At 36.7% G+C, this 27,835-nt stretch overlaps 1 protein-coding gene across 1 annotated transcript in view; it reads right to left on the bottom strand.

Annotated features, from left to right (window-relative positions):
• Positions 1 to 27,835, bottom strand: part of MMP16 (matrix metallopeptidase 16) — a gene marked incomplete at both ends in the record, with an annotated part of 220,318 nt that overhangs the window by 37,841 nt on the left and 154,642 nt on the right. Inside the window, 2 exons of the mRNA XM_080938684.1 lie at positions 22,371 to 22,582; positions 24,961 to 25,122. Of these exons, the coding sequence (XP_080794810.1) occupies positions 22,371 to 22,582; positions 24,961 to 25,122 (374 nt within the window). The remainder of the gene's footprint in view (positions 1 to 22,370; positions 22,583 to 24,960; positions 25,123 to 27,835) is intronic.

The following is a 27,835-nucleotide window of genomic DNA, read 5'->3' as shown; positions in this document are numbered from 1 at the left end:
GCAATATATTTTGAAATTATTTAAACAAAATACTTTTTTTCTGTTGTAAGTTGGTCATTGTAGGCACAGTAGCTAGAGAATGGCTGAATGAAAGTTTGCAAGAATGAAGATGGCTTTTCATGTGCATCTATCTACCTTTAGTTTTTATAGGATCACCCCGTTTGATTATCACAAATGCATTGATAAATGTTCCACTCATCCATATTTATTTACTTCCTGACTGTTTTTTTAATTTAGACACATTTTGTTGAGCACACTGCAATATTTCCATGTAATAAAAGGCTATCATGAAAAGGCAAGCAATTTATACATATTTATTGTAGAAATAAATCAATAAATGTAGTGGTTAAGAAATGTAAATTAAAGCTATTCCTGGAAGAAATATGTGTTTTAAAGCCATTCAAAGCATAAATATGCTTTTAAAAAATTATTAAGACATGCTGAATTAAAAGCACAATTTTTCAGTTTCTGAATTTGATCTTTGCTATTTATATTAACCTGACTTAAAGTCTAAAATGTAGGAAGAACAAAGCTACACAATATGAAACAAAGTATACTTTAATGGAAGTTAAATGCAAGACTAGTCTATGATAAAGGGGTCAGTCTTTTATAACAATAACTCAATGCAATGATTGTAAAGTGTCTGTTGGTGAAACTGGGATTCATTTAGATCTACTGAAGTTTGAACAAAGTATTATATTTCAGATACTAAATATTCTAAATTTATTGTTAATGGAGGTATTATAATGGTCATTTTACATTTTATATCCATTTTCAGAAGTTTTCTTACACTTATGTTTATTGATTATGTTTTTCATGTTTGAGAAGATGTGCACCCAATATAACATTACTAAATTATAATGTTTTAATAATTTCAAGAGTTTAATGTATTCAGATAATAACATTATGACGCCTCATTTCATACTTTTTATTCACTTTGCTGGAATATTCTGGGAGCCATAGAAGGTGTGGTATTAACATCATGTTTTGGTCTTATCTGTCAATCAGTGATTCTTCCCTGATACCTGAGCAGCTATGAATTTGCATGTACCACCATTTATTGTGAGGAGAGGCTTCTTTGTTTAAGTGTGAGGGTAGCTTTTGTTTATGACTATAACCATATAAAAATACAAAAGGGAGATTAAAAGAGTTATCTTGAATACCTAGATAGTGCTGCCTCTAGGAGCAATAGATTACTGAAGATTGTTTTCAGTCCCAAGTATGACCTATCATCCCAACTATGGTTCAGAGAGGCTAGAAGAGGAACACCCCCCCCACACACACACACACACACAACACACACACACACAGAGAATCAATAACAGAAGCTCTTGTCTTTCTTCTTGGTTGCTCACAAGAACTAGAGGATAAGACAATATTAATGAAGACAGCTTAGTGGTAGGATACAGACTAAGCTAAATGTCCAAACCCTGCTGGTTGGCACTGAAACTATTGCATGGTGCTGAGTGGGCTGCTGTAGGAGAAAAAGCACCATTTGTCTTATCTAGCTGTGAATCTCATGAAGCAGTAGCTCTACCCGTGTGAAAGACACGACCATCTGTCCAACTGAGATCTTTTGTCCTCATGTTTACCTTCTAATTGTTTTGTCTATTTGCTTCTATGTATTGGGTCTAGGTCTTACCCATTCTAAGCATGCACTCTGCCAATGGCCCACATGCATAGCCTTCTCTGGGCTAGGGCTTGAAGTTTCCGTGAGTGGGGAGGCCTGGGAAGATCGTAGGGTGGTAAGGATATTCTCTTTGAGAAGCGGGAGAAAGAGGAATAGTATGAAGAACTGCCAGACGGCAGAATAGGAGGGGGATACGACTGGATTATAAAAAACACAAGGTTAAAGATAATAAAAAAAAATCCGAGCTGCATGTGGTCTGTGAGCACGGGGTGCCATATGGAGGAGTTAGATAAAGGACTGAAGGAGCTGAAGGAGTTTGCACCACATAGGAAGAACAAGAACATCAATCAACCAGAACCCCCAGATCTCCAGCGACTAAACCATCAACCAAGAGTACACATGGAGGGACCCATGGCTCCAGCTGCATATGTAGCAGATGTAGCAGAGGATGACTTGCAGTACATCAATGGGAAGAGAGACCCTTGGTCCTGGGCAGGCTTAATGCACCAGTGTAGGGAAATACGGGGTGGAGGGGTGCAGGAGTGGGTGGGTGACCACCCTCATAGAAGCAGGAGGAGAGAGGATGGGATAGGGGGTTTCCAGGAGGGATACCAGAAATGAGGATAATACTTGAAATGTAAATAAATAAAATATCCAGTAAAAAACGAGAGAATGGCCAAGATAAAAAACATAAAACAGAAACATTCAACTTACAACAAATGCTGGAGAGGATATCCTAAAATGCAAACCAGTTCCCTATTAGTGAAATTGCAAACTGATGTAGCTACTCTGGAAATTAGTATGTATGGCTTGCCAGCAACTGAGCCAGAGTTTAAATAAAGGATTTCTTTTTTCTGGTGAAAAGAATTCTGATTTTAAGTATCTTAATATTCTTTAGTATCCATATGTTGTCATTTTCTTTGTTTATAAATTAAATTTAATGTAAAGATTTTTAAGAGTAATTAAATTTGAAAGGGCATGTAACTGTTACTTTAAAGTAAACAAACAACACATTTTAAGGAGCAAATGATCAACTGAAGCCTTCTGTAGGGAGGAAGTGTCAAACACTCGGGACACACCTACTTTTAGGAGTGAGCCTGGAAAGTGCTGACCATAAAGTACAAATTTAAATGCGTTTAAAATTTTCCCTTTTAATTTTATATTAGAAATTTCAATGAGACTACAAACGTTTCCTGTTTAAAATGTGTAAAGACTTTTAAGAAAACATTCATTACAAGCCACTGCTGATTTTTCCCCAAGTGACTCACATTAATATGAGGTGCTATAACACGTCTTTAGCATAAAGCAGGCCTGTCTTGGTCCGAGACCAAAACAGAGCACATTACTGGCAATAGCAGAAAGGACTCATTATTTCATAAATAATATAATCACATAGCGTGGGTTGTTGAGGAAAACACCACGGAGTATTTCCATGTGGGATATTTATGTTCATTTCATCTTTCCCCAACCCATGTGAGTTCTGAAATAAGTATGTTATAGTAGCATTTTCTTCATATTACCACAGAGTCCTTTAAAATAGCCAAGAAATGCTAAAACATAACAGGTCCACTGACAAATATTGCTACTGAAGAAATAGATTGGTTTCAACAAGAAATAGCATATTTGTGTTGATAGTTTGCAGACTAATTCACAAAATACTTAACTATAGTAATCCGAACTCATTGAAAGCAGAGAATGAAAATCAAAGCTTCCATTAACTCAACGTTTTCTATAAGTTCAAGATGATTTAAAGCTTTGTTTTCAACTATATTTACCGACTACAAGTACAAAATATGAGGTAAAAATTCTGTACTCCTTTTCCCTCTTGCTAATTTCGTGACAATACCTCATTTAAATGTAACATGGATAATAGTGTCTCTTTATTTTTGTAGTTCATAAATAGCCTGAATATTTCTGGGCTTATAATCTGCAGCTCTCAGAGAAATGAGAGGCAGCTACTGATGATCAGCACATCTCCAAAGCACAAAGGCTTTGTTTCCTTCAACAAACACTTTACAAACAAAATTTCAAAACAACTAGTCAGCAACAGGGAAGTGTGCCCGCTTTTACTCCAGCTCTCTTGAAAGTCCATTACAGTCCCTTGTACTGCTGTTGCTGTTAATCAGTTTTGCTTGCTGGCTAAAGAAAGCCTATCTGGATGCCAAGATGAGACAGGCCTTTAAGAACAGGTCACCTGCTCCCGAACCTGCCTATCAAAGCATTTCAGTTTTCTCCCTTGGTTGGCTTTCATAACCACTTTTAAAGGTTTACTTTTCCTTCCTTGTAGTTCCAAAATTTTGTTTGCCTATGGCTTGTAATTGTAATTGGTGGTGGGTTGTGTGGTTTATAAAGTTATAGACACAGCATTGATGAGGTATAAAAATAAAAATGTCAACTCTTCTTTTACAGTGCATCGATGTTTTACCAGTGGTACTCGGTGCAAAGCAAAAGAATGTGGCAATTTGCAAACAGTCATTTAAAAACCTCTATTAATTTTGCTTTGAAAATATACTGAAATTTTCAGGGTTATTGTTATCATGACCCCAAATACGCTAAAATTTACAGACAGATTTCTTAAAAATAACTGGTCCCTACTGCCAATGTATATTGAAGAGGCAAGTCAGGGCTCCCTCAGAGCCTTGAATTCTCAGAGTTTATTTTGGGTTCTGGTTTTGGGCTTGTATGATGAAGTTATTTTGTTTGTCACATCTCAGGCCCTAATTGCACAGATATCAGCAAGGGCAAGGGTATTTGAATGCTTCTTTCATGATATTCCTATAATTCGAGTGAGTATGGGCAAGTTATAGTTAGGATGTTCCTGGCTCCTCTGATACCCAATAGTAAAAGTTGAGAAGCTATGTTTGAGATGGAGACTTTAGTGGAATACATGAGTTACATGGGACTGAGATGATATTTATAAGTCAGGGAGGGAAAAGGGGAACATTTCACATATGGAAGGAAATGCGGAGAAGTATAGAGGGTCAGGAATTTGAAAATAGGTGTGTAGCAGTGGAGGAGGAACTGAGGGTAACCACTAGAAACTCCCAGATGCCAGAGATCTAAGAGGTTTTCAGGACTCAACAGGAAGGATGCTAGCCAAAATACCCAACAAAGGAAAGACAGAACCTGTAAAAAACATATCCAGTAGATAGTCATGGTTCCCAGTTGAGGGATGGGCCCATGCACCCACCTCAAAAATATCAGCCCAGAATTCCTCCAGTCAAAAGGAAATGCAGGAACAAAGAGTGGAGCAGAAATGAAGAAAAGGTCACCCAGAGACTGTCCCACCTAGGATCCATCCCATAGGTAGCCACCAAGCCCAGACACTATTGCTGATGCCAAGAAGTGTTTACTGACAGGAACCTGGTATAGCTGTCCCCTGAGAGGCTCTGCCAGTGCTAGACCAATATAGATGCAGATGTACACAGCCAAACATTGGACTGAGCCTGGGGACCCCAATGGGAAACTTGGGGAAAGGACTATAGGAGCTGAAGAGGTGGGCAACCTCATAGGAAGAACAACTTTGTCAACCAACCAAATCCTCCAAAGCTCCTGGGGACTAAACTACCAACCACAGAGTAAACAGGGTGTACCCAGGGCTCCAGCTGGATATGTAGCAGAGGACTGCCATATCTGGCATCACTTGGAGGGGAGCCCCTTGGTCTTGTGGAAACTTGATGCCCCAGTGTAGGAACATGCCAGGACAGGGAGGCAAGAGTGGGTAGGCAGGTGAGAGAACACCCTCATAGATGCAAGAGGTGGGAGGAAAAGATGGGGGCTTCTAGAAGGGAAACTGGGAAGTGACATATAATTAGGAATGTAAATAAAATAGCAATTAAAAAAGAAACATCTATATTAAAGGAAAAACAACAGACAAACAAACAACAACAAAACAAGTGTAAGTTCAGATAAAATCCTTTGGCTCTCCGTCTCTCTGATGCACATCTGTTTGCCCTACAACACCTTGCCAGAGATGCTACCTTACCCTGGATATCACTATACTGAATTAAACAAGTATATCCTCATTAAACATTACTGTTTCAGGTATTCTTCAATGCTCTCAAAGACATGCCAAGATGAAAATACCTACAGATTTTTCAAACTGATGGTAAGTCTAGAAAATTCATATGTCATTATTGAAATAAAAATAGTTGAACAATATAGACAGCAGACAGTATCTGTTGACTAATTATTGGCCATTCTTTTCTAAGGAAACTTTGTCCTCTCATACGTGGCATTCTCCAACTTCAACCACAGCTTTGGGGCTCGAATCTAGGCCTGATTATATAATGGTGTTATGACCATGTGAAGGTGTCCCTGAGAGTATCTTCCTGAATACCCTCATCAGGATTTCAGCTGAGTATTCAAAAGGCTTCCAAACCAGTGATTATTTAGAATGCCTTCATTAAATAATCACCTTATTTCTACTGCCAAAACCTGATTTGCATGATAGAAATAGGAAGGAGTATAAGCCACTCACATGACAAAGTCACATAGGACAGGCCTAGACTTTAAGGTACCAAACACAGCTTTTTCTCTAGGCACCTCTGAATCAAAATGCCTGCTTGCCCTGATGCACAATATTCATACCAAAAGCAATGACTAATGATTTAAAGTTCCTAAGTAAAGTCTGTTTTTTAAAAGTAATGCTGTTCCTTGAGTTTGGGGCAAACTTATTTTAGTGGAATTGAAACATCTTCACTTGGACCTGTCTACCCATTACATTTCTTATGTCCTGTCAGTTAGATTCTAGATATTATGTATTTTTTGACTAAGATCCACTAATTTGTAAGTACATGCCGTGTTTGTTCTTTTGGATCTGAATTACTTTACTCAGGATATTTTCTAGTTTGATCCATTTGCCTGAAAAATCCATTATGTCTTCATTTTTAATAGTATTCCATCGTGTAAACGAATCACATCTTCTGTATCCATTCTTTGACTGAGGGACATCTGAGCTGTTTCAAGCTTCAGGCTATAATGAATAAGACTGATATGAACATGGTGGAGCACAGGGACTTGGGGTATCATGGGGCATTTTGGGCACATGCCTAAATGTGTTCTTAGCTGGGTCTACAGCTAGAATTCTTTCAATATTCTGAGGAACCTCCAGATTGGTTTCTATAATGATTGTCCCATCCTGCAGTCACAGAAACAATGGGGGAATGTTTTTCTTTATCACCATCATCAAGACCATGTACTGTCACTTGAGTTTTTGATCTTAGCTATTCTGATTGGTGTGAGGTGGAATCTTAGGGTCATTTTGATTTGCATTTCCCTGATGACTAAGAAGCTCAAACATTTCTTAAATGCTTCTAGGCCATTTGAAATTATTCTGTTGTGAATTTTAAGTTTAGGTCTGTATCCCATTTTTAAATTAGGTTATTCGGATTTTTTGGAGGTTAACTTCTTGAGTTCTTTATATATTTTGGATGTAAGGTTAGTAAAATTTTTTTCCTTAAGATTGCAAGTGGAGAGTGTCTTGCTTCAATTTTATTGGGAAATATATATTTGAAATGCACATTTTAAAAATAATATTTGTGAAAGTCTCATGTCATAGTCACTAGGTGGCTTGATAAAAAGGCAGATTCTTGATGCTAAATTAATCAGACAGTCTTAGGGTGCAGACAGGGAAACTTAATTTTTAATAACTACCCATAGTGATTATTAATAACACTAAAATTTAAGAACCATAAACAAATACTTCCTGATTTCAAAATGAGTATGATTATTTTTTCTGTTCTATAGATGTTAAAATAAATCTAAATATAAGAAAATAATAATAGTATATCACACAGAAAAGACTAAAGAATCCACAAGGGGCTTTAGTATTACTCATTCGTAACTGTAAATGCAGTTGCTAAAATGATGAATTTTAAGGTGCCTCAAGATTATTTCAATGTGTGTCAGTGAGGCAGGAGTGACCAGCTCTTCCATTAGCTCCTTTGGTCTTCAGACCAATGCTGTTAACATTAGCTAATGATGTAAGCAGTGACTGCTCTAAGGAACTAGATATGACCAGGAGGGTCTGCAAAAGCAGGGTGTGAATATGGGAGCTACAGCCAACAACAGCTACAATAGTTTCCATAGCAATGCTTTCTGTCCACTGAGCTGAATGAAGGTGCGATCCACTATTTTCAAATACAATTTCATAAACTAGAACATTTCCACGGAGAAAGGAACATACTCCAATTTAATTGTACTGAACTTCCGGTATTCCAGCATAAAGACATGATACTTCTCCTCCTGCTCTACACTAGATTATTGTGTCTCCTCCCTGAATCACCTTATTGATTCAGGTTCATAGATCCCGTAAAGACAGGGCTCATAAAAAAAACTGCAGAGCAAGCTAACGAGATGTAGTCCAGTCTTTCACTCTCCCCCCCAGGACTGCAGCTCTTAAGGTGGCTCCTCTTCCCTGTTCCCACAACCTTGTGTCCTGAATTTTCTTGTATTCAACTGGTTAAGAGTGCTGTGTCTGCAGGTCTCCCTATAGGGTCGCTCTCCTCAACTTCTTCCAGCCCTTTCCCAATTCAACCATAGGGGCCCCTGGCTTCTGTTCATTGGTTGGGTATAAGTACCTGCATCTGACTATTTCAGCTGCTTGCTGGGCCTCTCAGAAGGCAACCATGCTGGGCTCCTGTGTGTAATCAAACCATAGCATCAGTATTAGTGTCTGCCTTTGAAACCTCCCCTTGAAATAAGTCCTACTTTGAGATCTCAGACACTAGGCCACCATCCAGGCAGCATACTCTAGCTGGTCCGAGGCTCTCCACACAAACACAGCAGAGGACTGCCTGGTCTGGCCTCAGTGAGAGAAGAAGCACCTAACCCTGGAGAGACTTGAGGCCCTAGGGAGTAGGGCTATCTGGTGGGGTGGGGGTGGGGCTTGGGAGTGTAGGGACATCCTCTTTGAGATGGGGAAGAATAAATAGGACGAGGGACTGTTGTGAAACCAGATGAGAGGGTGTAACAATTGGATTGTAAAGAAAGATTAAAGTTGGTGATGATGATGATGATGATGATGATGATGATGATGATGATGATAATGTTGCTTCACTCGCTTTCCTAACACTTCTCCTTCCCTTCTCATTTGCTCTCTCTCTCTCTCTCCACCCACCTAATCATTCCTAACATGTAGAATAAAGCCTTAAGTTTTCAACACAGTATGTAAGAGTGTGCTTGAAGCCTGCTTTCCTGCATTTCTCATTTCTGGTGTTTTTGTTTCTATAACAATCCACAGTTTTCCCAAAGCCCTACCAGCATCTGACCTCCAGGCTTCGCTGATGTTAATTGTTCTGTGAGATACAGCAAAAACAGCATCCTCAGACATGTTTCTTGATGCATATGCTTCTATTGTACATTGTACAATACTGATATTGAAGCACTGTCTGCTGGACTATTATCTAACGGGAGAAAGGACAAGGGTTTGGCAAGAAGAAAGAGAGCAGTGCCAGCTAGTGAAAACCTTCTTGAAGGAAAGAGTAAAATGAAATCCGTGAAGGTGTATATTAACCATATGCTTCAGGAGACCATGTGAAATTGTCATAGAATCTTCAGCAGATACTTTTAAAAAATATTTTTATTTATTACTTTTGTAACTATTGTATTTTATAATAAATAAATGCTAGTAAGGATTAGAACACAGGTGCCACCATCAATAGGTCCAGCAATAATGGCCATTGTTGCAACTGCTTGAGAACTTGCTGTGATGACAAGGTAAGTCCATTGCTCACATGATGTCACTGTGTCATGAGATGACAGTGTGTGAGGAAGGCCACATGCCAGCCCTTCTCAAACTGCATAATCTGGCACTACACTGAGGACATATCTCCAAGTGTCTTGTCATTCTGCATGACTGCAAAATGCCATGTAGTAAACAGAAAAGATTCTTGCCTTAGTGGTCAAAATGGCAAGAAATCCGATTATATCAAAATAGTTGGCCAGCTTGATTCACAGAAAGCTAATCTTACTTGAGTCTAAATCCTGCTGCGTGCAGAATCATATTTAATTGGAATTCTTTTTGTCAGTTGAACTAAATGATATCATTGCAATGCATCCCCATGAATTTGATCAAGTCACCTGACTCACAGTTTGAAGGAAAAGGGCAACGAGGAGAATAATGACTTCTGCCCTTTGAGATTATTTTGAAAATTATATCACTCTGTCATTACTTAATCTTTTCAACTTTCATATGTATTCATCTGTTAAGATAGTCTAAAACAGTATAGGTATAAAATCAATCCACAATCCCATGGCATTAAGCTTTGTTTTACTTTATGTATAGTCTTTTCTGTGCCTTGTCAAAGCATGCATTTCAAATGGTGAAAGACTTGACGTGTACCAGTTTATGGTTTACTATTTGTGTGTATATTGTAAGTGTGTCTCATTATTCATACTTTTTTGCAATTAACCTTCCTGATAAGCCTCTCATACAATTCTACCTGCTGATGAATTACAATTTCCTTTGCTGCTACCACAAAAATCGATTATTTGTGTTTCCTTGCAAAAATTATTTTATCATGAAAGCTTTAATCAATAGTGTTATTCACTGTAAAATCTTCTTTCATTATTTTCCAGATGTATTACTACGTATTTTTGTTCATAAATTGGAAAATATACACATTCTTCTGTCTGAGAAGTCCTGAGAAGTATAAAACCACAGACTAATCAAATTATCCCATTAAAACAAACATAAGATACTACATTTTTTCCCTGAGTGTATGGTCAGGACAGAAAGCAATGAAAAACCCTTGAAAAACCCACAAAAATAATAGAATCCCCAAAGCAATCATCCTTGCTTTTTGTCACTTAAAGATAAAGCCTAGATCCATTCATGTTCTAGGAATGTAGGTTATTACTGAGCACAGTCTGAGCCCCTATAACTTCAAATTTGTAACTGGGAGATAATTATCCTCATTTGTGTTAACATGGTGGCACTGAACTTTATAGCCTTTACTTATGGGGTGGTCTTGCATATATAACTGTACATACATACAAATATATATATATATATATATATATATATATATATATATATATATTACTAATATATCATATGTGTATTCAAAACACTGATCTATAAACACCCTACTAGGTTGAACTTTTATATTCCTAATGATCTGCATTTTTATTCCTAAATAGTGTATGATTAGACATTCTTGTTTTCATTTCCACTGATTGCCTATATATATGTAGATTAACTTGCTGTGAATATCAACATTTTGTTCTGAAATAGCATGCTTAAAATATTTAATGTATAACTCATATATGTAAGGCAGTATAATCTCAATATTTAAGTTATATTATATTGGATTATCCAATACGAAATTTTTCCATTGATGGTCATTTGATTGTTTCCAGTATACTGTTACTTCAAACAGTGCCAAAATAAAATATATGGGTTTATTCATTAAGTGCTCATGAGAGAAATGCAGGAAAAACTTGGACTAATCTTTTTATTTATTTATTTAAAGAATAAAATCTAACTTGAATTTTCAGAAGGTCTGTACCCTTATGACAAAAATTCACATCTTGAAATTTTATGTTCTGTTGCAATTAAAAACTATTATCTCTTCTTAAATATATTTGAACTCAAATCATACAACCAAAGAAACATACCTAGGACTGATTAGATGGAGCAGTGGTAAGGGGTTTTGCTACTGAGCCTGATGACCTGAACTACACCTTCTGAACCCATAAAGTAAAAGGAAAGAACTGAATCCACACATTGTTGTATGGCCTCTATGCACACATTATGGCAAACACACATGTGCCTATACACCCAAACTCACATGTGACCTCTATCACACTCACAAACACACACATATGTACATACACACACAGTACATTCAATAAAAAAATTAAACAATTGGAATTATCTTTGCGGAGTATAAAACAAAAGTAGTAAATATGAGAAGTGGTAAGCTCCCTGGAATTCTAAGGGTCAGTGTGGAATCAGTTAACTTTCAGATGTTTTAGTTCTTATAAAATGTGTGTTCTGTGTTATGGTAACACATTTAAAGCAATAAGGGAAGTACCTAGAGGCTCATGGATACTAAATATATTACTGCTTCATCAAGGTAGTGTATGATGTTTTATCAATATAAGAAACTAATAAAAATCTATGAGAATCACGTGAGCTAAAAATACAATTTTCTCTTACTACTTATGAATTCTGTAAATTGTCTGATTGTAAATACCTAGAATTCAGGAACTTTGGAAAGTCCCAGACATTGAGAAAGTGTTGTAGAAACTTCTAGTTATTGACTCGGTATCTAGTTCTTCTCTTCCGTGCTCCTAATGCTTGCATCTTCTTAGAGCGAGAAATTTGCAGAATTTTCAAATCCTGCTTACCAGGCATCTCTATATAAGTAGCAACATAACAGCTGTAGCCAGAGAAAGAAAGCTGAGTATTTGTGTTTTTCTCCTAATCTGGGTGCTACATATTCATTTGACATTTTCTTATTCTGTATAAAACATGGCTGTCTGCAGGCAAAGCATTCATTCTGACACACCAAGAATTAGAATCCATCAATCACGGTGTGTGGGAGACGGATGATGGATCGAGTTTGGATTGAATGTGAGGGAGAAGACTTACACAATATAAATTATCTTATCTACATATCAATTAAAATCTGAAGAACACAGACTCCCCTTCACTAATCCCATTAGAATTACAATTATTAGTTGTAGAATAGATGAGAGAGTAATTATTTTCCAATATTGTCTTTCCAGACCAGCACAGTATAATCTTCCCATTACTTAATTTATTTGTATTTACATAATTAACATTTTGTTATATCCTGCATGATAATCTTATTTAAAAATGAAATATAATGTAATGATTTCAAAAACTATTCTAAGCATTAGGAATAGAATATTGGATAGTATTCTTCATAAACCTCTTCATGGAATTCAAATTCAGGAAACAAAGATATAAGCAAAAATACTACACAGTAAATAAATATTTATCATATGCCACAATTATACCAGGCATTTGTATTTCAGTTGAATTTTATGACAGGCTAATTATGCCAAGGAATATTTTGTATTTATTCAATCTACCTGGTTATTAGGACATTAAAAAAAACTATAATGCTTCTCTCTGTCTTTCCAAAATTTTATGTGTGTAAATGCTTTTTAATTATCACAGAACATTTAAGCCACCTACTTTGATGATGATTACATCATAGCGTATTCTAAGTATGTATACATATGACCACTACGTGGAGATAAATAAATGCTCCAGCAAACATAAAAGACTTGGCTATAATTTTTAAGTCATTTTTAAATAGCTAAATAGTTACCCTGATGATTATAACACAGTATATTTACAATTAAAGTGGTCGTAGAAACATGAAAATCTAACTCCTTTTACAGACATATAAGCAATATTGCTCAGCATGTTTTGAAAATTACTGTTGACATATTACAGGACAGCAAAAAGAACAGAGTGTCCCAGGCACATCCATGATGATGTTGCCATCAGCATGCCAAGGCCATCATGGCGAACATGTCATGGAGTAAAGGTGTTGAAAGTGTGCTGATCATGTCTGAGCCAAGACATTCTCTTCCCCGGCTACCAACTATGTCCATTGCCTGCAAGGGAGACTCTGATGTATGGGTCCAGCCATGGGTCGGACTAACCATTATCTACTGCCATCAGCTCCTTCATCTCCAATCATCTCCCCAAGCCTGTCAGCCGACTGTATGTCATATGCTTGCAGGGAAACTTCAGATGCAAACTGTTAAGGGCCCCAAACTGAGAACATATTTAGAAAGATTGTTTTGTAAGAACATTCTTCAATAAAAGTTATATTTTACCCGATAACTAAAAATCTTGAAACTAAACTAATTATTTATACTACATACAAGAATGAAAGGGTTCAGAACCATGGGTTGAGAAAGTCAGCATTTTCTTTGAAGAAAATTTTATTGGATATTCTATATATTTACATTTCAAATGTTATCCCCTTTCCCATCATCGTACTTCCCCCTTGTTTCTATGAGGGTGCTCCCTCTTACAACCACCCACTTCTGCCTCACTAACCTGACATTTCCTTACATTGGAGAATTGAGCTTTCAGAGGACCAAGGGTCTTTGCTACTACTGATGTAAACAATGCTATCCTCTGCTACATATGCAGCTGGGAGCCATGGGTCCCTCTATGTGTACCCTTTGCTTGGTGACAGTCTCTGTGAGCTCGGGGAACTTCTGGTTGGTTGATGTTGTTGTTCTTCCTGTGGGGTTACAAACCCTTCATTCCTTCTGCTCTTTCTCTAACGCTTCCATTGGAGTTCCTGTGCTCAGTCCAGTGCTTTCCTGTGAGCATCTGACTGTATTTGTCAGGTTCTGGCAGAGCCTCTCAGGAGACAGCTCTAATGGGCTCCTGTCAGCATGCACTTCTTGGCATCCACAATAGTGTCTGGGTTTGGTGTCTGTGCGATGGATCCCTAGGTGGGGCAGTCTCTGGGTGGCCTTGCCTTTAGTCTCTGCTCCTCACTTTGTTTCTGTATTACCTTTCGATAGTAGCCATTCTGGGTTGAAAGTCTGAAAATCAGTGGTTGTTTCTATTGCTCAACCAGAAGCATTGAGCCTCTGGATATGGTCTCTACAGGGTCTCCCTTTCCTTTGTAGAACATTGCAGCTAATCTCATCCATGCTGGGTCCTGGGAGTGTCTTGACTTCCTGGTATTTGGTACTTGATGGTGGCTACCCCCAGTTCTCTGTACCCAGTGCCACATACCTCTGTTCAAATAGGTGACCCCCTGTATATCATCCCTGTCTCCTCTCATACCTGATCCTGCCCCCCCTATTGTGTCTTCCCCCTTGTTTCCTCCCAAGTCCCTTTCACCCTCTACCTCCGGAGAGTATTTTATTTCCCCTTCTAAGGACTGAAACATCCACATTTTGGTCTGAGAACTGTATCTTGGGTATTCCAAACTTTTGAGCTAATATCCACTTATCAGTCAGTATATGTATGTTATTTATTTTTTACTAGATTACCTTGCTCAGGGTGATATTTTCTTGTTCCATCCATTTGCCTAAGAATTTCATGAAGTCACTGATTCTAATAGCAGAGTAGCACTCTGTTTTGTAAATGTACCACATTTTATGTATCCATTCTAGTGTTAAAGGCCATCAGGGTTCTTTACCTTCTGGCTATTAAAAATAAGTCTGCTATGAACATAGTTGAGCATGTGTTCTTATTATTTGTTGGTACATGTGTGATGTGTGTGTGTGTGTGTGTGTGTGTGTGTGTGTGTGTGTGTGTGTGTGTATGTGTGTGTGTTGTAAATGTATGTATAAGGTGTAGAGTTGGGACTCCACTTATGTAGTTATGGTGAAATCCCTATTCCTATACTAGGTAAAGCTTTCCAAATTTGGACAATAAAGAAAGTGGTGCCTATATTCTTGTAAGAACAACCCTAACTGTGCCAGAATAAACTTTGGTGGGGTTGTGCTTGTCATTGGGACTTTAAGAAAGGTAGTAGATATTGCTTATGTCTCCCCATGAGAAGAAATTCTTATCCCAAAATAAAACATACTTGGAAAAAGACTTAATCTTAAAAAAGTATATAATAGTCACACATTAACTTATGTTTTAAATAAGTAAGATAGTTTTAGTTTCTCTAAGGCAAGTATCCAAGTATAAACTCAGCATTCTTTCATTTACTAAAAAGAAACCGTTGACTTTAAAAAAATTTGGGAAATCATATGTACAGACCCTTCCTTTTGAAGAATATCTATGTACTTTCCTTGGCTGATTAAACAGGTAACACCCAAAATATTCCACGGGAACAGAAAAAGGTGAAGCAAGAATGAATAAACTGATTTTGAAAATCAGTTAATATTGATTAAAAGTGCAGCATCCCACTAAATTCTAGCTGCATCTTCAAAGGTATTTGTAAGTTGGAATATTATGATTTTTGTATCAGAATTAAATTGTGATTAATTTACTGCATAGATCATCTTAATTTTAGTTATCTGTGAGCCGAGACAGTGTTTTAGTGCCTGGATGATATATGATAGGCAGTACCAAATTAATATTTGAATCAATGTAATCTAAGAATAACCTGTGGTACACTATTCAAAGTAATTTTGGGTGTTTGGGAACACCCTGTTTTGGTTCCTTGCCAAACAAATGGCCCTTAATTGTATACTTACTGTGACAGAGAGAACATTGACCACTCTTTTCCCTTAAGGATTCTAGCCATTCCCTGTGTAGTATTATTTGCTACCTCATAAAGATAATTTCAGAGAATGAGAAAATGGTTCTATTAGAAGGATTCTTGGTACAGAAACCTGGGGACATAAGTTCAGACCCAGAGAACCCAAATAAAAAGCTGGTTATAACACCATGTGCCTATAATCTTAGTGTTGTGGAATTAAATACCAAACATTCCCGGAATAAGCTAGATAAAACATTAGTGTGGATGCACATTCACACAGAAACACACACACACACACTCCATTGTACAAACATTACATACATACATATATACATACATATATACATTGTTCAAGAATTACATTTATTCTTTTTTTGACAGTATGCTAAACTAATCCCTCTCATCATCTGAGATTTTAAACTCCCATAGTATATGATCTGCGGGACCATCTGAGATCGTTCATGCACTGTGCCTTGCTCATCTGGATGTCATCTAAGTAGTCACTGAGAATAAGAACTAAGAATAAGCACAGTCTTCAGGAGATGAACAGAGAGATCCACTAGGTACTTAACTCATATTAGACAGAAACCTTCAACATGGAACATGAGAGGAATCACAGAATAGACAAAAAAATGTTGGGTTGAGGGAGTGAGTGAGTGAGAGAGGAAACTAAAAGTGAGGAGAAAAATCATAGGACTTGGGAGGGAGCGAGACCATATTCTGGAGAGAAGAGAAAAGTCTCAACTTGTTCTGAATCAGGAGAAAGGCTTTCTGATGGAGAGATACATCGTGAGATACACATCCTTGGAATACCAGTGACGCACTAAATTGGTGATAGACAATCAGGGTGGGAAAGGGCCAAGCAGGGAAAGAAGGAAAAGCAGAAAATTAGAGGATATTGTATGTAAGGTGAGGTGTGAGGTAAGGAACCATGTATTGAGATACGATGATAACAAAGAAAGAAAGTTTAATATTCTTAGATCAACACGTTCAGAGGTTCACTGTGGACTAATTGAAAAAACTGAATCACATTATTATGAAATATGAAAATGTATTTGAGTCTGAAATATGAGACTTCATATTTCAATGTGTCTCCCCTTCCATCTTCATCTCTTCTTGTCAGTAAGAATATGTCCACTTTAGGAAAATGGTCAAATAAAACCAAAGCTACTTTTTAACATAAAAATTGGGTTCCTCTTTAAATTTATTTGGAACCCAGTAAATTTAAGTAGTGACATCAAGTAATATAACCAGTTGTGAGCAAAACAAGATTGTGATGAATGAATAGAAGTTGGACCAAACATTTAAAATCCAACAGTTGGAGAAGCGATGTTAGCAATGATGCACATTGATATGGCATCTGAATTCACAGCAGCTATCTGTACACGGCCAAGTCTGCTGAAAAGTCCAGCATCACTGGGGTAGGTCTCTCCAGGTCCTACCTCTTACTGGACAGGTATTGATAGGGTTATTAAAAGAGAAAGAGACAGGAAGCTGTGGTATGACATTAGAGGCATCACTGGGAGTAGATGTCATCATATCTCATTGTGTATATGGATGGAATTCTCAAGAATAAAAAATTTTAAAAAAGGAAATAGGGCCCAACAATATCTACTTTGTTTTGTTGCCCTGTACATTATGAGCTAGCTCTGTGTCTAGGCCACTGAGTCTTACTCTGCACTGAATCTAGTCTGCTCAGCATATTGGCCTCTCTATGCTATCCCCGACCAGACTTTGCTCGCTATGCTTGCTATAAAGAACTGATTGGCTGACAGAACCAGCCTTCGAAGGTGAAAGAAATAATGTTTCTTCCAATTTCCAGCTTTAAAAACGAGAGCTACCATTGCACGCTTTCAAATGCAATTTAACATCTTGTAATTGAAACTTGCTTCATACGGCCTCATTCAAATTTGTCAGTAATTTCCTTCACACTAAAATGAAGACAGATAGTGTCAATATGTTCCTTTTAAAACACAAAATTATATTCTCGACTATATCTGGTGACTGTGAGCCCAGCTCAGTCAAGGAAAGTGACAGTCTTCAGGTGGCAGTGTGTCTTAAAGTGCTGTTACACTTTCCTTGTTCTTGGACATTTGTCTTTGATCTTCATTGCTTGCCTTAGAAGGCTTTATGGTCCCCAAAATTATGAAACTGAAGGATTTAGTTTTCTGATTCATGCACCAATATGGAACATATGTGAGTGTATGTACACATGCACACACACACACACATACACATACACACACACACACACACACATACATACATACACACATGCACACATGCATGCACACACACACATAACTCCAAGTTACAACACTGTCCCAGAATAACTCTGTAAATAAGAAGTTGATTTTGAATCCTAAAAGATTAAGCTAGAAAAAAAGAAACTATGGTAAATTTCCTGTTGTAAGGGAAACATTGTTTTAAATAAGGAAACAAACATGACTTGTTATTTCATTGTGTATACAAATAGACTTTGTTTGTTGTGGTGGTATTAAAACATAAATATAGAATTTAAGTATATTAATGCTCATTAAAATCTCTCAACACACACACACACACACACACACACACGCACGCACACTGGGAATAGGGAGAAGCATGAGACACACCTGAGTTTCAACCCTGGTACTGTGACCTCAATACACACAATGTGATGCATGAAATACCAGTAAGTAAACAAATTAAATAAGTTTAATGCTGTTTTCAAAAAATAAACAGAGAAGAAGGAAACATTAATTATTTTGTTGTTTCTCCTATGGTACATACTATGTTCAGCTTGAGTGAATTGCCGCACTGGGATTCCTGTTCAGTAGTGGTGAGCACTGTGGCGAGCCAATGAACTAACTGGGCTGTGAGCAACCCTATCATCTACTTCAAACTATGCAAGAAAGATAATGATTAAGGACAACAAACCAGTGTGTTACATAGATTCACAGAACAGGCAGAAAAATAACTAGGACACCTCTGGTGAGAATAGGCACTCAGGATCTAAGTTTCCTGCAGAGATACTGACTTAGAAAGACTGGAATAGCTGAGGCTTCACAAGATAAGCCAACAGACATTGAAACTAGGGGGAGTTGCGTGTACAAAAGGAGAGTTAATGGGATAATGAGTTCTCTGGTTTGTATAGAATTTGTAATAAAGCAACTAGATAGAAAATCATGCTACACAAGAAAGAGTAAGAGTAAACACTATCATTCCTAAATACATTTGAAGGGCTTCTAAACTATGAATGTGTGTGCTTCTAGAGGGAATATTTAAAGACAGACATGCAAAAGGCAGGATGTCACGGAGTTTGTGTTAGGACGATATCAAGCACGGAGGCTAGATACAGAGAGCTGACATGTGTGTGAAGGTTAAGGTCATCTCATCTAAGGAAAATAGCGGTTGCACAGAGAGAAATGAGCAGAGCAGCTGTCATTCACAAAGTACCATTCCGGCCCCCATGTGTCCGCACAGCACTCATATCTAGAACCCACATGTTCACTCCTCTCTGTCAGTTACTTTTTTATCACTACGGTACACACCTGACAGAAACAACTGGAAAGAGGAAGACTTACTGTGGTCAGTGTCTGCAGAGATTACAGACTCTCGAGGTGAGAGTGTATGCCTTTATCTCTCTCCCTGCAGGTGATGGAGACTCATGCATGCCATGACTCACCAAGAAGAAATTATATATTTGGAAGCAGAAATGAATACCACCTTCCAGGACCACCCCTGCTGATACATTTGGCTAGCTAGGCCCCTGTGCTAATGTTTCCACATCCTCCCAAAATGACATCAACACCTGGCAATGCGGTCAAATACAAGAGCCTGGAGTAGACATTTCACATGCAACTCATAACATCCCCTTACCTAACTTCATCTTCAAAATCTGAATGTGATCTCTAAGAAAGAAGACCCTAAACTGTTTCATGTAGTATAACATTGTCAGCACCTAAAAGATCATAGAGTGGGAGGAAAATAAATATGTCCACAGTATTTCCAACTTTAAAATAGAGGGTAAAGTTCAACTTTATTCTGGAATGTTTTCTGAATTTCCAAATAACGGAATTAGAAAGCTGAGTTGGAAGCTCTGGATTAGCATCCATTAGATGTAGATAACTCCTTATATAAGAATGTAGGGTCCAGTAATTCTTGACAGTTATTAAAGGATTAGAAATTACTTGAATTTTCTGAATTTATATTTTCTGGTAAGACGAAGAATAATACTGAACTTATAGTGTGGTAGTGTGGTTCAGGTATTGTGAACTCAATGCTAGCATTCATCCAGGCATATTGATTACCTGGTTTGTATAGGCATTGGCTAAGCCTACCTAAGACTCCATTGTGCTTTCTACCTCAGAGTCATGCTATTTACATCTGAGTTAGAGTCCTAAGATCTTTGGTTCAGATGCTATTCATCATGCCCACGCTTTTTCATGGAAAAAAAAAATCTGTTACCCATTTAATGTTCTTGGAAAAGTCTGCTTGCTCTAAAAATTAATTCAAACTTTTAAGACAGCACGACACACAGTTGGATTAAATTTCTGTACTATCTCTTTGTATCCATGTTATAACTTCTATGTTTGCATCTCTATGATATATACACTGTAGCTCACCCTTGTTCCCAGTGTACTCACACATTGTTGGTGTATAATAGTGCACCCTAAACATACACACACACACACACACACACACACACACACACAGACAGACAGACACATACACACAGCAAACATGCTTTATGTGACATTCCAGTAAATATAGAGGCTGTAGATATCTGTACTATTATGAAAATTGATACAAATGAAAAAGTAAAATGCTTTTCAGATAGTGTCTCATTTAATAAAAATTCAGATTTAGTTCAAAAACTTATTTTTCCAATGAAGTTTTGATGCAGAATCTAAGGTAAGGCAGCCAGGATAGAAGTTTGAGTTATATCTTTCATGATATTGAAAGTAGTTACTATTGCGTTTTATCAGAGACCCTTATACTTCTGATTCCAGAAATCAGCATCAATAGGCCTTTATATATTACTTTAAGTGAGCAGGAGACGGAAGCAGGTAGATTTTATTTTATTGATAGCTATATAGATTTAACTCTTGGCTGAGAATACCAGTCTGTTTAGACAGACCCAATAATAAAGAAATAATGAAGTCAGGAATGGTAAAAAAGAATGCATTATTCTTAGATAATGACTACACTATGAAAATTTCGTTTTATAAAGGAATCATGTTGCACTGTGGGAATTTAGTTAAGACAGGAAAAATAAAATCATGGTAATATAGAATCAACAAATTGTCGTATTTTGTTTCTTTTTCTTTTTTCAATGGTGTGCTGCAGCTTAGCCATAGAGCAAATGGGAATAATGGTGAATAAAGGTAAATTATCAAGAGTGACTATATTGCATTTTGTTGTTTTCATGGTTATAGTTGTTAATATAAATAAATTGTACACAAATATACCATAACATATTATTTTTAAAAAGAGTGGTTTTGGGAATCATCAACAAAGAACAATGACAGATACATATAGATGTATGCACACATGCATAATCAAAGTAGGCTTTTTCTTTACTCACTGTATTTAAGCTTATAAATATACTTGAAATGAAATCAAGTACTTGAAGCATATTGGAATAATATTCTTGTTATTTTTTTTTTTAGTTTAGTATTCCAGATGTTTTTTTTAAATTCTGATTTTCTTTTTCTTTTTTTCCTTAGCATTTATAATTGTTCAAAATAAATCACCTAATTTTCATATGTTCATATATATATATGTATATATGTATTTATATGTATGTAGGTATAAATATATATATATATATTTTATATATATATATATATATATATACCTATTTTCTCTTTTCATGAACGTTTCATTGGTGATATTGATAATAAAAGAACTTGCTCAAGCACAATTTTTCAAATATAAAAATGTAATTTTAATTTTATAGTTTGTATATGCAAATGTAAATTAATTGTCCTGCCTAAGAAAAACCAAACAGCCCACGTTCTATCAATGGGAAATGATGGACGCCTAGGATTTACCTAAAATGGACAGCAGGAACAACAGACCAAGTGACAAAAAAGAAAAACAACAACGGTCATGACAACGACAACCCAGCAATGACAGCCAAGCAATGCAGTAATTGTCAACTGCAATGATCGAGACATTTGAAGATTTATATAGTAAGACATCCGAGCAACAGCCTGCTGGGAAGAGGCTAAGCTGACGGGCAAATTGTCGCTATTAGATCCCATTCATGATTTAAATTCTTCTATTTTATCTCTTCATAGCATGCAGTAGTTTCAACCTCACATTTACAGGCATTTCAGCTCCTGCTGACAGAAGTGCATTCCCAAAATAGAATGTCACAGCAATCTTCTGCTAGACATCCACGCCCTTTTGCGCATGTGATTTTTAGATTTTTTTTTTTTTTTTTTTTTTTTTTTTTTTTTTTGACTCCTTACTGGGAGAGGGCCTGGAAGGTAGACTTAGAATGAATGAGAATTTGTTTTCTAACACGACACTAGACACTTTATCTTCTCTTACAAAAACAAATCATGGTCTCCTACCTTGAAAACAAACATCTCCCTTCGAAGAATAGCTAGAGTGTTGAAGTTCCCATCACAGATGTTGGGTTTGGCTCCTGGATAGGAAGGTCTGCCCGTGGGAGGCCGGGGAGGTTTGGGCCGGTCATTTTTCCTTGGGTCTGCCGGAGGAACGGATCGGTGAGGGGGCACTGTCGGTAGAGGTCTTGTAGGTGGTGGGATCTTGTCAGGTGGACCTTTTGAAAACATGAGGACAGTTCTTGGCTCACTTAAATCTGCAATAGTGCGGGAAAATATGCTACAGAGAACAGGCGCTTATCAGCAGAAGGTACAGACTAAGCAAAGCTAAGAGGTTGTTACGATCATATATTTTCTGAAAACACAAACCCTCAAACCCACCCAACAGCTACCAACTTTGTCTCCGACTGTCCTCATGGGGCTGCGGTGCAGTTCCTAGTACTATGGTTTCTTTGTTAATTTTTTTTTTTTTTGTGTGACTTTTATTTTATAGTTTCAACCCAGTCTCTGGGAAAACCGTTCTCAAAACTGGTTTGGAAGTAGGTTTTTCATGAAAAAAAAAATAGATGGATGAGAATAAACCCTAGATTCATAACTGTGAGCTCCATTAAGGAAAAAATATTAGACTTAGACAGAGGCTGAATCCATAAAAATATTTCCCAAAGATAAATACTAACAAATCAAAGGTTATTTTACCATATGTCTCCCACTATATTTTATAAGCTTTTTCTCATTTCACTGTGTTGTTTTAATAAAATGTCTTGAGGAATAACTGGGTGTTTCCTGTAAAGGCTGAATCTAAAGTGTCCATTGATTATCATACCCCTGGTGATGTAGTAACGTAAAGTATTTCTAAAATGAGGGTCCAAGTCCAGCCAAAGTTTACTCATGTAATTTGTGACAGATGTGACTCATCATTCCTCAAGGGACTGATGCCCTTCCTCTTTAATAAATGCAGAGTTGTTCACACTTAATATTTAGATATGGGATGGTTACACTTTCACAGTTCTCGGTATTGACAATAATTCTTGAGGTCATGAGAAGAAGACTTCCTTGAGTAACTGCCCAGGAGGAATTTCTGATAACACACAGGCAATTTATCTCTAAGATTCCAAGCTGTTTGGATTTGTTTCTGCGACATGTTTCAGTTCATCCAATAAATTTCATATTCACACTGACCCTAAGGGGGCGATTATGATTGTGTCACTAAAATTGAAAAACTAATGAATGCACAACAAATTAGTTCACTTAAATTGCACTGATTCAAATGCAAATCATGTCTTCTGGATACTGATTATTGGCACACTGGTAGCATACAATTATTTATGAAATTGAGAGCTTCATGTATTTAACATAGTAAAGGATACCTGCTATTGGTAAACTGTGACTGTCAAAATCTGTCAAACAGAATTTGTCATATTAGAATCCATGCTATATGTTGATACATATTGTTGCTTACATTCATTCCTTTTCCGTTGACTTTATGATTTAATAATTATACCTTTGTGCCCAGAAGGATTTTATGTTGCATAAGTTATTTTTTTTTTCATTAAAAATGGTTTTGCACAGAGGTAACAGGTTTGAGGCATCCCTGTTTCTAACTTCAAAGTCTAAGATTATGATAAACCCGGAGTTTGGTGCACAGTGGTGACTCCCCTTGTCAGTGGGGCTTTCTCTTGTCTACCTGGGGAAGCCTGGACCCCACACCTAACTGAGGAAGTTCCTGTTGTTCTGCATCAGAGATTTCTGGAATGTCATGCTAAGGAGACATCAGAGTTCCAAAGGAGAACCATAGTTCCTATGTCCTTTGCTTCCCTGGATTTTCTTAGCCTCTTCCTGAAAACCATATAACCCTTGGCTCACACACAAAAAAGTGTATGCGTCCAAGCCCACCCTGAATAAAGAGAACAGTTTCATGAACACTCAAGGGAAAAGGTTTTTGCCTCAAAGAGCTGTATCACTAAGATCCTAGGAGAAGGCCTTCTCCCATGTTTCCCTTTCCCCCTGGCATTTCCTACCAGATGGACAGTGATCCAGCAGAACCCCACCTGTTTTGGGCTTTGCTTCATTTTTGCAGCCCAATCCATGGTGAAGACTAAGACATCCTGAGAGGGAGGAAGAGGAGGATGCAGAACTACAGCTGCTTCCCAAAACACACACCACAAACTGGAATTTTAAATACTAAGACCAGCTGCCAGAGGCTAAGAAAGTTTCAATGTATTATGCGATAATTTAGAGTTTTAACTCTTTTTATGAGTTTGTGCATCTATTTTAATACACTAGTACCTAAATTTTAAATTGTATATCCTTAGTATATATATATATATATATATATATATATATATATATATATATATATATATATATATATATACATTTCCATTATGTTGAACAAGAAAACTCCATCAATGATTAAGTTCTGGATATATACATTAAGTTTTTGGACAACTTGATTGGTGATAGAATTTTTCAGAACATTTTTCATTCTTTCTTTTTTTTTTTTATATATACTTCAAGAATGTACTTCTAAGAAAAAAAATGTGCAAGACTTCTGGATGCATCATGGGTGTTGGCACATAGGAGTAGTGGAACCTACCATATATCTTCTGGATGCCCTGCAAATCATCATTTGGAAGCTTGAAGTTGTCTGTTTCCATGTACTGGTAAAATGGGGCCATGATAGCCGTGGGGTCGTTGGAATGCTCTAGCCCAAGAGCATGTCCCAGCTCATGAACAGCTACAAGAAATAAATCATTTCCTGTCAAAGATGAAGAATAGAGAAAAAGATTACTGTAAGTGATAGCCATGGAAGTAGAAAATGCTAGTTTTGTGAAAACTTTACCCCAAGAAACCTAAAAGACACCTCTCACTCCAGTGATCAGTATGGTTTTAAGATTGGTGTTCTTACTGGAAAATATTTCATGCAAAGGGGTAGTAGGGTTATCACAAATCCTGGGAAGGGTGAAAAAAATAAAAATTTTAAAATACCAGCAACACCAAAAGCCAGTAACATTGCTGTTTTTGTATCTTTTCAATCATTAGTTAAAATACACTGTCACTCAAGTTATAACTATTACACTTAAGGTGATACTTGCAAAAATAAAAAAGGAACCTTTAGAAATTCTACTTTTGCACATAAGAGTCCAATAAGGCACAAAAAAAAATGTGTCTTCTGAGAAGAGCAAAGTCTGTTGATACACAGCTACAATTTGAACTCATTTTATTCTGACTTCCAGATGAGTTATACTAGCTTACTAAATGAAAATACAGGAACACTGTAAGATTATTTATTTAGTAACTATCATACTAATCACATTTCTAGTATTAGTTTGATAAATGCCAATTCTAACCTTGAGTAGGTTTTCTGAACAAAAAGTATTTTCAGTGATCTCATGGTGTAATTCTTCACTTGTAAACTTGTATATAATTTAAGTATAGGAGAAGCCTTGGGGTGATATTCAGACTGTTATTCTATGTTCTCTTAATTCTACCCATTCATTCATTTCCTTCCTATTTCTGCTTTGTTTTCATCTAACTTTAAAACTATCACTTTATGTTTAAAGACAGATCTCACTATGTTTTCCTAGGCTGACTTCCAACTTCCTCTTCCTGTCTCAACTTCAGAAGTGTTAGGATTCACACCCGTAAGGCTTAATATTCCAACTATTTTGTTTCTTAGGGAAGAAGAGAAAGATCAACACTTTATGTGGAAGTCTAGAAATGAAAATAACTTCAATAAGTAGTATTTTCAGAAAAAACCCTCAACCAGTATTTTATATACTGCAATACAATGTAATGACTCTCTTCTAATATATATTTGGCACAAAGCCAGGAAAAATAATGAACAATCTTTCTACTCTAATGTACTCTGTCACAAAGGAATGAAAGAAGCCATGTGTCCAATTCTCATGTGACACTGAAATACTGAAGATGAAGAAGCCACTGAAGGATTTTCAATATCACTTTATTATTAAAGAATATTGAGTAAAGATTAGCAAAACAAACAAAAAATAACCAGCAACAAAAACAAAATTACGGGGTTTAAAATCAGATATGATAAAGAGCATTTTCAATTGAGGAAACATATTTCTTATAAAATTAACTAATAATAGAAAACATTAAGACAAAAAGAAAAATACAATACATACATTTATCAACTGTAATGGAAATTATTGTATCTTGACTAAAATCTTACTTACTTTTCTGTGGATGTTTCAAATGTTTTAACCATAATTTTTTCTTAATTTTTTCATTTTTTTGTGAATTGGTTACTTATAATTACGATTTTTATTTTAGTAAATGAGAAAGGGGATGGGGATATTGTACAAAATTTCAGTGTCATACAATAAGACAAAACAAGCATTCAGATGTCTTTCAGTCTAATCGCAGTGTGCTTACTTTTAACCACAAAGGTAAAAAACATGCAATCCACAATATTGGCTTATACTATGCAAAACAATGTGACTTCAATCTCTGAGGGACTCTCATTAAGCTGAGGTATTCCAGTTTACAGGGGGTTTCATTAAAACTCAGGAATTAAGCTACTCAATAGCTTCAGGAAATCCCTGAATTGATTCCTTAGCCCTTTCTGTCCCTAACTGAAGACTTTGAAGTGATACAGTTAGACTAGAGAGCTAGCAAGAAGAGGTTCAGGTCCGCTGAGACACCTGAAAAGAAAGAGCATCCCAGGTGACCAACTGAGCTGACTGGAAGAGACACACCTGAACCTGTCCAGCTGCTTTGGAGTTATGACGGGAGGTCTTGGATTACAGAAGCTTTCAGGAGCCTTCATCTATACTTGCATGGGTTTTTGCTAATGCAGCATTTTAAAGGTATTTATGCTTTGCTTTTCTCCCAAACTCACTATTTACAAGGCAGACCTTTGGTTATATTGTTGACCTGGTCAGTCATTGAGTCCCTGTCTTGGATGATCAGATTTTTTTTTGTTCCAGTCTCCCGGTGTCTTATCATACAAAAGAAAAAAAAATCTGGAAGTGGAAAAGAAAAAAGAAAAAGAGGATGCAACACAGAACCATTCTAGGACTCATAGTTGGGAGAACACGGAGGAGAAAACAGAAAGTTTTCAAAGCAGTTGTGAGGAATGTAAATGAAGGTGTAAATAGAGAGACTATTCTCTAGTGTAAAAATGAACACAAGGAGAAAGTTGATTAGCAAGGCAGTAGCAATGAGGATTTACTTCTAACTTTTCTAGTATAAAAATGTCTGGAGGCAGGGTGCAAATTAAATGAAGATTCTCAAGTTACTCAATGGGAGGACAGAATGCAAGGAGAGTCTTGAGTGTTTCACCATTATAGCAGTGTACTGAGGTCAGAGGTTTCAATAGGTACACTCTATATCCAACATAGCATTTATGATGAGCCTAAAGTGAGCTACACTAGAACTGAAGAACTTGACTCATGGCAATGACAAGGAACTAATGGGGGATGGAGAGATGGAAATATGGGCCATAG

Source organism: Micromys minutus, assembly GCF_963924665.1.
Source record: "Micromys minutus genome assembly, chromosome: 26".
NCBI lineage: Eukaryota > Metazoa > Chordata > Mammalia > Rodentia > Muridae > Micromys > Micromys minutus.
Note: the sequence above shows the minus strand (reverse complement) of the source record. Positions and strands in the feature narration are given on the sequence as shown.